Consider the following 13668-nt stretch of genomic DNA (forward strand, 5'->3'; position numbering starts at 1 on the left):
AATTGAGAACCAAGGAATACGTAAAAAAAAAAAATCCCACAATCGGAAAAACACAAAAAAATTGCCACTCGTCAGTGCTTCTTCTCCTAATTTGTACAAGCATTTAGTAGCGTGGAATCAAAACTTGCGATGCGACCGTAATTATTTGCTACAACACAAGAGCTTCGTGAATATATCGAGTATAAAACCAAAGCAAAACCGTGTACGTTCATCCTTTCATCGGACAGACGAGCGCAGATGCGATCCGCGGCCACCGTGAATCGCAAGCCACCGGCGGCGTGCGTTGTCCCTCATCGCCTCCCACCCCGCTCACCACGTCACTCACAGCGGGCGCAAAAGGGGGACGTCGTCTCAGAAGCGCCGCGCACGATTGTTACTTCTTCCTCTTCGGCTTCATGTCAGAAACACGTGCGGTGCGTTGCCGGCTGCAGATGTTCTCAACATCATCCCCCAATCTTGCCTTTTACTTTCTCCTCCACCCACCCCCTTCCCCACCAACCCCCCCCCCCTCCCGCCCACCCCCATTCGGTTCCATTTATTCCATTTGCAATGGAGAATTCTCCCTTAAATAATAAAGAGCCGGCCGTGGGGCCCTCCGGGGGCAGTGAGAGCAGGGCGTAGAAGCTCGGGGGCCGGTCCCGGTAAAGTGCCGCTTTACACCTGAACTCCTGAGTCCTGCATCTGCACCATCTGTGCTCTCATGATCTGGATGCTGTTTAGAATCTTCTTTTGATGGCCCACCAGCGTGATGCCTATCCGTATAACGTCGCTGTTCGGAATACACGGACACACACGGCGAAACATTAATCGTGGCAAAAATGCAGTCCCTTTTCTCCGGACGTTTATCCAGCACATCATGAACATTTGATGTAAGTACATCAGCAGTGTGTACTTTTTATAATTGTTTATTATAGCACGTACACATACGATGAAACTCGTCCGTGCTTTGAAGAAGGGCCATTGTGCAAAAATGTCACCTTTTTCTATAAATTTCCTCTTTGGGCAGTGTTATTGGCATATCTGTGGGTTTTTGTTATTGCTCTTCGGCTGGGCTCTCTTAATTGTGACCTTTCCTGCTCATGGTATTTAACTCGCCCTGTGATTGATGCTATTATCTAGAGATCAAATTACATTTTTTTTAATCTGCAAATCTGTGGTAAGTCGAAAGAATGTGGCGACAGACGCTATGTTATTTACACCGGTGACGCGAAGGCATTCCTGGAATACAATTTTCATGTTTAAGATGAATTGGCCACTGGGGTAATCATGTTGTGTGCGTGTGTGGGGAGTGGTGGTGCAACTGTTAACGCTGCGTTATGAACTCAGCGACCCGAATTCGAATCCGACTCACGGCCAACACCAGTGACGATTATCTGAACTGGTCGTGGGCCTCCCCTATCTCGACTCAGTCTCAAATTGAGTATCTGGTGCAGTTTGTAAACATCAGCAGTGTGGAGACAAAGGCGGCCAGGCATGGTGTTGGCTACCCACCCCCTCGTGTGCGTGCCGACCTTCATAGGTGCAATTTGCTAACAGCACTTGCCCTAACAGTCTGTTAAGGATATGTAGGGGATCTTTGTCTTTGATATTGTCGGTGAGCAACTGAAGATAAGGAGGGATTTTATTGCATACGACAAGATGAAACTTCTCGTATCATTGAGATGAGTCGTATTTTCAAACGGCTTTGAGCAAAACTAACGAAAATTATTTAGCATCAGAAGCGTAGCCATTTAATAAAGGTGCTGAAAATTATTTTGTTTAAAAAGTAACATTGCGAAACCTATAAATTGCATACATACATTTTAATTACATGCATTAGCAGCATTGTTTAAGCACAGGATAAAAATAAAATGACTTAACTATCCCAAAATAATAATAATTGATTTTGTTTAAAAACTGAAATGTATACAGCCTAATAGCTGCTATATTTACCAATTACTGTACGTATATTTTCTGCAACAACCTATATAGACTTTCTGTGTAAATATGTTATTTTCGTTTCTTAGAGTAAATAGATGATTCAAACTAACTAAATAAATAATGACAATATCACGACGTTGCGATCGAAACGTCGTGATTTTTTTATTATTTGATCTATCTACGTGGCTTTACCGAAAGCCCTAAGAACATGAATTTCTGCAGTCACGAAAGCTTTAATGTCAAGATTGAAATAAAAAATATTGTCCATTAAAAATTACCCCCCAATAGTAGCATTTAAAAGCTTGCAGATTATATTTCTCAACAGAATAGATTGCATGTAATTCATTATGGGGGAGCCCCTATCATACTGTAACACACTGGGGACCACTACGACAGATTCTTTCCGAAGAAGAATTGTTTTTAACTGCGTTGGTTTTTCGCAGTTGTGCTGTATAGCCCTCCAATGTAATTTCAGAAAAAAAAGTTCACGTATGTATAATTATATTTTACATAAAACACATTTTGATGCCACTGCCATCTGCCGCAGCGAGTAAAAACAATGTTACTCACTCAAGGCTCATCTGTGCAACTGACTCCAGGTGGTTGAAGCCTGCCACGGCAAAGTTGTCCTTGTAACGCCCCATCTTGATGACATCCAACCAGTCCCCCACTGAACGGAAGGCGATGAACAGTGGGACACTGTGCTCCAGAAATGGGTTCTGTGGCCTGGGCAAGACAAGAACAAACCAAACGTTCACTCGCAGTAAGCAGCACGCTCACTCTCTGCACCTCCCGATTAGCACGGTTGCCTATGTAGGGTGTAGAAAAAGTTCAACAACAACAGCCGCCGTTCGCCACTCAGTGGTGGTGATGTCATTATGGCGCCTGTGCCAGGCCAGGTGCACTTTGAAGCCACGTGAAGTATCGAAAGCTCGCTGGCAGGAGGTTACGGGACAGACCCAGGAGCCACGGCACGATTGACTGAGATGACTGGCAGATGCACCAGCTGTGCCCCCTCCTGTGCCAACTTGCAGCATTTTAGCCATCAGGCGTTCCGTCCGTTGTTGTGAGCGTCGCTCCTCTGCCCTCCGTTGTTGTTGGAGGGCGACTGCCTCCAACTGACCAGTAGCGTACTTCACGAGCCTCCTCCATAGTTGAATATACATATAAACATGCATGCTTCTGTGCTGTAATCATAGGCAGACTGGATGCACAATCCAGTGGTCGCGGCTCTATCTCCCGGCGCGGCTATTAAAACAATGGACACATTTATTAAAATCCCCTGCAGCCTGTGTCCAACCCAGCAGTATAAATGTTTATACCGAAGGGAGTCGATTTTGGCAGGACGTGTGTGGTGGGGTCAAACGTGGGGTTTTGTGTGCGGGAGGAAACCAGAGCATCTGCAGAAGAAACCCCCCCCCCCCCACTCGGACAAGGGGATACCACTGAAGGATCCGTACAGGTGGTTCACAGATCCTCTTGCTGTGCTGCTACCTCCAAGCAACATTACGGCCCAGTGCATTCGGGAGTTTCACAAATCTGTATTATCATCCACCAACGCTTGCCTCCAAATTGCCGGATTACAGACATGCAACCACCACATTTCAATTGACAATGTGGCTTCGGTGGACTTAACGATGTTAGCAAATGCTCTCAGTTTCTGCTTTCGACGTTATTACTATTTAATTAAATATATTAAGAAAACGCTTTTTATTTTGTGATCGTATGCACGAACAGTCCGCGCTTTGCACAAGGTGATTGCGGATGAAGTCATAGCTAAAGCCCCACTTGTAAAATCACCTACAACTACAATCACAAAATATGATATGTCTGCAAAAAGCAGTTTGCAGACATATCACATTTAGATAGCACCTTGGGACGAATGCCAAGTGCTATCTATTGCGTAGTGAAATTAAGAATACTGAGTGATTGACAGTTTGACACATATTGACTTGTTCCAAGTGTGTGGAGGGTATGTAAGATCGTATTGCAGTCCATCTGTAAATGCCAGACAGGCGTTTGGCGGGGAGGCGTAGGCGGCACAGGATATTTGTTTGTCTGCAAGAGCAATTTTTGGCGAGCTAAGCCTTCATGGATTTAACATTTCTTTGACTGTCAAATGGTGCCAAGTGTCCAAACAAACGAGCTGCCTTTCGAACGCTTTGGGCTGGAAACATGCGAGGCACTGGAATCATCAGAGAGGGTCAGTCTTGACGAAATAGCCGCTGGGCCACTTGCAAAACATATTCGCAAACTGTGTAGGCCATTTTCCCAGGTTCAAATGGCGAGCCTGCAACATCAATATTATTATACGTTTGTATGTTGTGTGGGTATGTGTAAGTGTATATTGGATGGATGTGGAATAATGGTTTAGCACGCTGAGCTCTGATCCCGGCGATACATGCTTGATTGCACGCCGTTACCCTCCATACCTCTCGGACCTCCTGACGCCCTGCTCCCAAACCACCAACGGAACTCTACGCAACTCTGCCCAGGAGTTACTCTCGACACCGAGAGTCAAGGCCACGATCGCCATTGCATCGTTTCTCCGTAGTCGGCGCCTTCACCTGGAACGCCGCCATGCCCCTCCACATTGGCAGTGCTGGCCCTTTTTTAAATCATTTATATTAAGTTCACTTGCTTGCTTGCACGCTTACGACCTTGCAAATCTTTCGGTCGTTTTTTAACCCACTTCCCGTGATCCAATCGAGCTGACATTTTGCACACAGACTCGTTGTGCGTGACAATTTATTTTCGTGAATTTTTTTTTCAAAAATGTTCCACTTTTTAGGATTTTTTTTTCATATTTATTTTAAAATACCAATGTGATAAAAAATTTCCAAAATGTTACACTTTTTAGGAAAAAAATAATTCTATTTAATTACCAATTGCTTAATGGTGGCAGGCAATCATCTGACCCATAGGTGGCAGCCATCTCAAGCCAGAGGACGAGAGAACTCTAGCCGCCACGCATATAAAGGATTTATAGTGAAAAACTTAGTTTTTACGGCTTAATTTTTTTCCCCCACCTTTAAGCGCCTTCTCAAAAAAACATCTTTCTATCTGACGATTACTGAACGGATCTCTGAGCTGGGCTCCACGCCTCAGGGTCGCTGCCGTTATGGGCGAGTGAAAAATTTGTGCGTAAAAAATTGGCATTGTTATTAATTGGTGCCCGTGTATAGTCCCCGACCTCCCCTCGAGTCAACACTTCATAGCCCGCCGTACCTCGCGCAATGGGTCAACACCAACACCTGAGAAGACTGGCGGTTACAAATGAAGCAATTATGGTCTCTCAAGTTCTCACGTGGTTAATACAAACAGATTTGAAACTTGATATCGATCTCTGGCCTCAACAATAATAATGTGAAAGCAATACAACTTTCGTTTATTTGATAATAGGGTTTTCCCCTTTTTTCTGGCAACAAAACAGGTGTTAAGATGTTAAGACACCAAACTGAAACCTTTTACAAGGAATCATGTCTGCATTGACCACAATCAATGCAGACATGATTCCTTGTAAAAAGTTTCAGTTTGGTGTTTTAACATCTTAACACCTGCTTTGTTGCCAGAAGGGGAAGCACCTATTATCATATTTCCTTGCTCTAATCTTTTCACCTGAAGACGATTGCTCGTGTTGCAATTGAAACGTCGTGATCTTTTATTATGTTTCGATCTACGTGACTTCACCGAAAGACCCAAAGAGTATGAATCGTACAATTGCTTTTTCTTTCAGGAGAGGTCTTGCTGCCTTGAAATGCGTGGCCAATGCCATCGATGAGAGTTTGTTTTGTGGGAGAACCCAGGTACCTGGAGAAAACTCACACAACTAGATTCAAGAATACTAAACGAAACTAGATATTTTTATTTCACCAGGTAAGGCCCACTGAGCCATATAGCACTTTTCTCAGAAGCGACCTAGCCATCACAAATGATAGCTCAACGAAGTGGCTTATCACGTGGACATTTATAGCAGCCAAATGCTCGAAACGCATGTTTCTAAATGTGGAGGGAAAAGCCAGAGTACCCGGAGAAAAATCCACGCTACCACGGCAAGGGAGACATTCAAACTCCCAATAGGCAGGCGTCAGGGACGGGATCGAACCCACGACCTCCTGTATACCAGGCGAGGGAGACATGCAAACTCCCGATATGCAGGCGTCAGGGACGGGATCGAACCCACGACCTCCTGTATACCAGGCGAGGGAGACATGCAAACTCCCGATATGCAGGCGTCAGGGACGGGATCGAACCCACGACCTCCTGTATACCAGGCGAGGGAGTAAACATCCCGCCACCGTGGTGACTCCAATACTTTCTCGAACTGCATGCTATGTTCTGGTGATGCCTCAGCCCAAGCCTATAACACCCAGTATTCCCAAGCAGTCTGTGTCATCCAATTACTAACAAGGTACACTGCTGCCTTAAGCTTCCAATACGTGACAAGATCAGGCACATTGCTGGTGACTTTAGTATCAGGGTTTCTGTAGGCGCACACACAATGGTTTAGCCTATTTTTTTTCTTTTTTTACAAATATTGATACAGACTCTATCACGGTAGAATGTTGTTTTATCAGGAATTGGAGCATTACATATCAGTGATGGGATTACTGCTACTGGGTTAATGCAATGTGCCATCTCAATGGAAAAGAGATTAAGTGCTGGTAAATCCAGCAGCCAATATATTGTATTATCCTAAATAATAGCTGGGACATTGACAGGCGCCCGTCTTAAGTAGACAGGATTCCACTCCCCCATAGGTTTAATTCTGCACACATGTGTGCTCACCAACAGCAGGAAGGCACGACTGCCATCGGAGCTGAACGTGTGGCCGCATGATCGTCTAGAGGACCAAGCCAGAAAGGGTTGGAACGTGGCAATCCCAAAACGAATGTTTCTACTTTGATGGGATTTATGTCGTGATTTCTAGGAAGAGTTTGATTTGAATTCCCAACCCGTGACAAAACAAAATTGGTGTTGAGTAGGCACATCTTCACTACGTCAGCACGTTCATTATCTACCCACTGCTGGATGAAGGCCTCGCCATCCTCCATCACAGTTCAGTGCGGCTACCGTCCATCTCTCTCCTGCGCACCATGTGATCTCATTGCTCCATGTTGTGACCAGCCTCGCCCACTGGCATCCATCCTGCTCAGCGATGTGTCCTGCCGCCCACGCCCATTTACCTTTCTTGGCAGTGAATGCGATGTCTCCGATTTGGGTTCCTGCCATCAAACTATGCGTAACGTTTTTTTTCTGTCTCTCAGTGTAAATTCTAAGCGTGCGTTCCCCCGCGCTGCTTTCTGCACTTGTTAGCTTTTGTTCCATTTTCTTTTCAACATCTGCGTGTATGTAGAACTTCTTTCGCACCGTACATAACAAGTCGTGCTCATCGGAGAAGCGAGTTTTCAATCTATATATATAAAATCGTTCATGTCTGTCTGTCTGTGTGTGTGTGTGTGTATTTCGGCCCATACGCACTTTCATTGGACGGCGGTTGCCCCTGGCAACGGCTAGCCACGCCTTCGCCGCTTTCATTGGACCTGGCAACGGCTAGCGACGCCTTCGCCAAGGGCTGCAGTTTCATTGGACGGCGGTTGCTTCTGCCAACGGCTAGCCACGCCTTCGCCACTTTCATAAGCTCCGTATTTAATTAAATAATAGCCATTACACAGTATTGTTGGAGCGCTGAGGGGGGGGGGAAGGAACGCCACCCGTACCCTGCCTCTTCCAAGCCGACAATTTTAGGCGAGGCCGCAGGCTTTGCACGCTACTAGGCCTCGACACCCACCACGCCACTCTGAGGTAAAAAAATCAAAGTTTTTCCTACTCTTCACTACACCCCCACCACAATGTGTGCTATTAATATTACTTTTAAACCCAACGCGCCAACAATCGATTACTTTAATGTTCACTGTACAAATACTCATTAAGCTGGGTGAGCGTACTGCCAGTCTATCATGTACACTGTAGCCTGCTTATTAAGCTCGGTGAGCGTACTGCCACTCTATCATGTACACTCTAGCCTGCTTATGAAGCTGACTGCGTGTACTGGCAGTCTATAATGTGGACTGTAGCCTGGTTATTATAATCGATTCTTTATATGTTCTTTGTACAAACAGTCATTAAGCTGCTTGAGCGACCCCAGTTCGATTCCAACTCACGCCCACCACCGCTGACGATTATTTGAAACGGACCTGGCCCTCCCCTAGGTCCACTCAGCCTCAAACGCGTAACTGCTGTCGTGTGTGAACATCGTCACTGGGGAGACAAAGGCGGCGGGGCATCGTGGATCCAAGTCCCGGGCGAAGCCGGGTCATGTGTATGTGTGTTTGTGTTTATGTGTATGTCTGTGTGTCTCTATGTATGTGTGTATGTATGTGTATGTATGTGTTTGTGTGTATGTGTGTGTGTATGTATGTGGGTTTTTTTTATGTCTTTATGTGTATGTCTGCGTGTCTCTATGTATGTGTGTATGTACGTGTGTGCATGTGTTTGTGTGTATGTATGTGTGTGTCTATGTATGTGTGTGTATGTGTTTTTGTGTATGTATGTGTGTGTATGTATGTGTGTTATGTGTCTGTCTGTGTGTATTGTGTATGTGTTTGTGTGCATGTATGTGTGTGTTTGTGTGTATGTGTATGTCTGTGTGTATGTATGTGTGTGTATGTGTGTGTATGTGTTTGTGTGTATGTGTGTGTATGTGTTTGTATGTGTTTGTGTGTTTACGCTCGCATTACACAAATGTGTTGCTGGTCTAAGGCGTTCCTCGCACAGCATTGCCGCTTTATTTTTTCAGTCGTTTACTGCCTTACGCACCCTGAAAGTCGTGTGTGTCTGCAGCAAGCGCGTGTATGTGTACCTATGGACGCGCGCGCGTGTGTTGTGTAGGGGGAACGGTAGTGTAGTGCTTAGCGTGCTGTCTGTGTGTCTGTGTGTGTGTGTCTGTCTGTGTCTGTCTGTGTGTGTCTGCGTGTGTCTGTGTGTGTGTCTGTGCGTGTGTGGTGTGTGAGGAGCGGTGGGTGTAGTGCTTAACGCTACGCTGCGCTACCAACCCGGCGAACCGAGTTCGATTCCCGCTCACGGCCACCACCGGTGACGATTATTTGAACCTCCCCTAGGTCCACTCAGCCTCGAACGAGTAACTGGTGTGGCGTATTAACATCGGCACTTGGGAGACAAAGGCGGCCGGGCGTGGTAGATCCAAGTCCCGGGCGAAGCCGGGGTTATGTGTATGTGTTTATGTGTATGTCTGTGTGTCTGTATGCATGTGTGTATGTATGTGTTTGTGTGTATGTCTGTGTGTGTATGTATGTGGGTTTTTTTGTATGTGTTTATGTCTATGTCTGTGTGTCTGTATGTGTGTATGTACGTGTGTGTATGTGTTTGTGTGTATGTATGTGTGTGTGTATGTATGTGTGTATGTGTTTCTGTGTATGTATGTGTGTGTATGTATGTGTGTTATGTGTGTCTCTGTGTGTCTGCATGTATGTCTGTGTGTATTGTGTATGTGTTTGTGTGTATGTATGTGTGTGTTTGTGTGTATGTGTATGTCTGTGTGTATGTATGTGTGTGTATGTGTGTGTATGTGTTTGTGTGTATGTGTGTGTGTATGTGTTTGTATGTCTTTGTGTGTTTACGCTCGCATTACACAAATGTGTTGCAGGTCTAAGGCGTTCCTCGCGCAGCATTGCCGCTTTATTATTGCAGTCGTTTACTGCCGTGCGCACCCTGAAAGTCGTGTGTGTCTGCAGCAAGCGCGTGTATGTGTTCCTATGGACGCGCGCGCGTGTGTTGTGTAGGGGGAACGGTAGTGTAGTGCTTAGCGTGCTGTCTGTGTCTGTGTGTGTGTGTCTGTGTGTGTGTCTGTGTGTGTGCGTGTGTGGTGTGTGGGGAGCGATAGTGTAGTGCTTAGCGTGCTGTCTGTGTGTCTGTGTGTGTGTGTGTCTGTCTGTGTCTGTCTGTGTGTGTCTGCGTGTGTCTGTGTGTGTGTCTGTGTGTGTGTCTGTGCGTGTGTGGTGTGTGAGGAGCGGTGGGTGTAGTGCTTAACGCTACGCTGCGCTACCAACCCGGCGAACCGAGTTCGATTCCCGCTCACGGCCACCACCGGTGACGATTATTTGAACCTCCCCTAGGTCGACTCAGCCTCAAACGAGTAACTGGTGTTGCGTATTAACATCGGCACTGGGGAGACAAAGGCGGCCGGGCGTGGTGGATCCAAGTCCCGGGCGAAGCCGGGTCATGTGTATGTGTGTATGTGTTTATGTGTATGTCTGTGTGTCTGTATGCATGTGTGTATGTATGTGTGTGCATGTGTTTGTGTGTATGTATGTGTGTGTGTATGTATGTGGGTTTTTTTGTATGTGTTTATGTGTATGTCTGCGTGCCTGTATGTATGTGTGTATGTACGTCTGTGGATGTGTATGTGTGTGTCTATGTATGTGTGTGTATGTGTTTCTGTGTTTGTATGTGTGTGTATGTATGTGTGTTATGTGTCTGTCTGTGTGTCTGCATGTATGTGTGTGTGTATTGTGTATGTGTTCGTGTGTGTTTGTGTGTTTACGCTCGCATTACACAAATGTGTAATGCGGGTCTAAGGCGTTCCTTACACAGCATTGCCGCTTTATTATTTCAGTCGTTTACTGCCGTACGCACCCTGAAAGTCGTGTGTGTCTGCAGCAAGCGCGTGTATGTGTACCTATGGACGCGCGCGCGTGTGTTGTGTAGGGGGAACGGTAGTGTAGTGCTTAGCGTGCTGCCTGTGTCTGTGTGTGTGTGTCTGTGTGTGTGTCTGTGTGTGTGTCTGTGTGTGTGCGTGTGTGGTGTGTGAGGAGCGGTGGGTGTAGTGCTTAACGCTACGCTGCGCTACCAACACGGCAAACCCAGTTCGATTCCCGCTCACGGCCACCACCGGTGACGATTATTTGAACCTCCCCTAGGTCGACTCTGCCTCAAACAAGTAACTGCTGTAGCGTATTAACATCGCCACTGGGGAGACAAAGGCGGCCGGCCGTGGTAGATACAAGTCCCGGGCGAAGCCGGGTAGTACAGCTAGTATAGATTTAAAAGTGGACAGCTCCAGTGGCTTCCTCATGTTAGAAGGAAGAGTGGAGCTGGCTGTGTGCAATGAATGAACACTTTTTACTTCAGAAAATCGGTCATGAGCCTTTCCACTATCATGTTCGCCCATCCACAGGCATTCCAGCCTGCTCTCGTTCTATCTATTTCTTGTGCCATGTATGTGGACAACGTGAATTCCCATACTGTTTGGTTCTTTCGGAAAAAGTCACGTAGGTATAAAATAAAATAAATCACGACGTTTCGGGCGCAACACGAGGTCTGCTGCTGAGGCAGACTGTTTTAAAGATCTGCTGCTGAGGAAGACTGTTTTAAAGATCATGCTTTCTCACCTGATGACGGACGCTTGTGTTGCATCCGAAACGTCGTGATTTATTTTATTTTATACCTACGTGACTTTACCGAAAGAACCAAAAAGTATGGAGTCCTGCAATCACGAAAGCTTCAAATCAAGAATTAATTCCCATACCCTTATTTTTATTGTGCTATGTGCAGAACAGCCCTGCAACATCGTGACTGAGAGCCCGCGGATAGATTGCCACTTGCAGTGGTTACTCACAATGCTGGGTAAAGAGACCTACTCAAGGTTTCCATCTCCTTCTGATAATTAAACCCGAGGCCTTGGATTGACTTGATGCTGTCGTGGTGTAATGATTAGCAACGGTGGACTTGAAATCCAGAGGTCATCGGTTCAATGCGATCTCCTAGAGCGGCATTTGAAAATGAACCCCCACCCCCCCTTCCCCACCACTCCCCGTCTCTGTCCACCCTAAAAGATTAATGGAAACGCTACAAGTTCGCCGATAGGTTGTGTGCAGTGGAGTAAAGAGTGGGCACTCCTACCTCTTGTAAGAAGCCATGGAAGAGGTAGGCTAAATTATGCTCGAGAAAGGCTCTCTTCAGCTCACTCTCGTGAAAACCTTCCACCAGCAGGTGGCATGAGCGAGAACTTGCAGAGCTGCGCCTTTACCTTTTATCTGGGATTGGAAGCCGATGGTGCTGTTTTGCTCGTTCTGCTCCGGCTGTTTTGTTCTACCCCAGGTGAGAGCTCAATGAAACAGTCCGATAATTCCAGTGTCAATTTTTTTTGTATAATTATACGTAAAAATGTGAAAACATAAACGCTTTCGAAGCTAACAGGCTGAAAAAACTAAGTGCAAATATATATATATACTTCGATGAGAGAAAAAAGATATGTAAAACGTATAAAATTTGTTTCAAAATAAACAAAAAAATCACGAAATTGTAGTCCAAAAGAACCTTAAGTGGTGGAGGCCCTTTGGCCAGCAGTGGCGTGAGCTGGTCATTGCAGGGCTGCGCCTTGACCTCCACCCTTAATCAAAACCTAATGAGCACAATGGTTGCCTTCCATTATCATTCTCAAAAGCATCTACATTCGTAAGCGCCAATGAACGCATTGATCCAGCAGCCTGCACAGCTGCACGAGCCATGATTATTGGCTTTTAATTATCGACCGAATGTGGTGCTAAAAGTTCAAATGCTGGTCAGGGGTCGGCTGGAGTAATTACTCCTCCAGAAGTTGATAACCGTGAGTCCGTTTGCAGAAAGCCAATAGCATTTGTTCCTTTGTAAAAAACAAATAAACTGACCCCTGCCATATGAATGTGGAATGAACGCCGCTGACCGACTCCAGCCAGTGGAGATGAGTGGCTGCCCATTGGTTTGTTTGAGTCCGGGGCATTTTAGTCTGTGACTAATGGAGGAGGCAATACAGAGGTCTGATGGACACAGTTGTTGCACAGAATTTGATCGTACATTTTACAAGCCGATCAATACTCGATTTAAATGTGTTTTCGAAATTGGAATGGAGGCGGTGTGGGAATTCCATTTATAACACGTGGGATAATTATGGTCTTTATACTTTTAAAATATTGAGAGTGATAGTTTGAATTAAGCATTCAGACGTAATGTAAAATCATCAATCCCCGATTTAAAATCTATCCTTATTTCACCGTACTTGCAATGAATCATGCGTGTAAGAATCATTGTATCATGGAAATAATTAGCAAATAATATGCTAATGACATTTTGGCTAATTGAGTGGACAAAATATGTAAAAATTGAGATTTCAAATGGGATGAAAGAACTCTTTTAAGTTGAATCATGAATATTGATCCTCACAATTTAACATTTATTTTTTAGACGTTTTAATAGTTAGATGATCCTGACCTCTTTGATCCACCGATGAGGGATTGTTAGACAGACTCAAGGTGCGATTACAAACATCTTGGGCCCATTCTTTTACTTATAAGGCCCAAAACCTTTTGAATTCCCCACCTCATCAAGTAAGGCAGTGCATCTGAACTGTTTTCATTTAACAGCACACTCAACCAAAACAATCAGTTTGGGTCCCAGTTTGTGGGGACGAATGTGCGATCTAGGAAGCTGAGAGGGCCCGGTGGGTGGGTAGGAAGCTGAGAGGGCCGGGGTGGGTGGGTAGGAAGCTGAGAGGGCCCGGTGGGTGGGTAGGAAGCTGAGAGGGCCGGGTGGGTGGGTAGGAAGCTGAGAGGGCCCGGTGGGTGGGTAGGGAGCTGAGAGGGCCGGGTGGGTGGGTAGGGAGCTGAGAGGGGCTGGGTGGGTGGGTAGAAAGCTGAGAGGGCTGGGTGGGTGGGTAGGAACGTGTGACCAAGGGAGCTGAGAGGGGCTGGG

The 13668-nt window shown here is 46.0% G+C and overlaps 1 protein-coding gene across 1 annotated transcript in view; it reads right to left on the reverse strand.

Moving 5' to 3' along the window:
* Positions 1-502: 502 nt before the first annotated feature.
* LOC133352492 (ephrin type-A receptor 4-like) overlaps positions 503-13668 on the reverse strand; it is a 152847-nt gene continuing 139681 nt past the window's right edge. Inside the window, exons 16-17 of the mRNA XM_061568169.1 lie at positions 2491-2646; positions 503-769 (exon numbers count right to left, since the gene is read on the reverse strand). Of these exons, the coding sequence (XP_061424153.1) occupies positions 655-769; positions 2491-2646 (271 nt within the window). The 3' untranslated portion in view covers positions 503-654. The remainder of the gene's footprint in view (positions 770-2490; positions 2647-13668) is intronic.

Source organism: Lethenteron reissneri, chromosome 40, assembly GCF_015708825.2.
Source record: "Lethenteron reissneri isolate LAM-NWPU_2019-01 chromosome 40, ASM1570882v1, whole genome shotgun sequence".
Lineage (NCBI taxonomy): Eukaryota > Metazoa > Chordata > Hyperoartia > Petromyzontiformes > Petromyzontidae > Lethenteron > Lethenteron reissneri.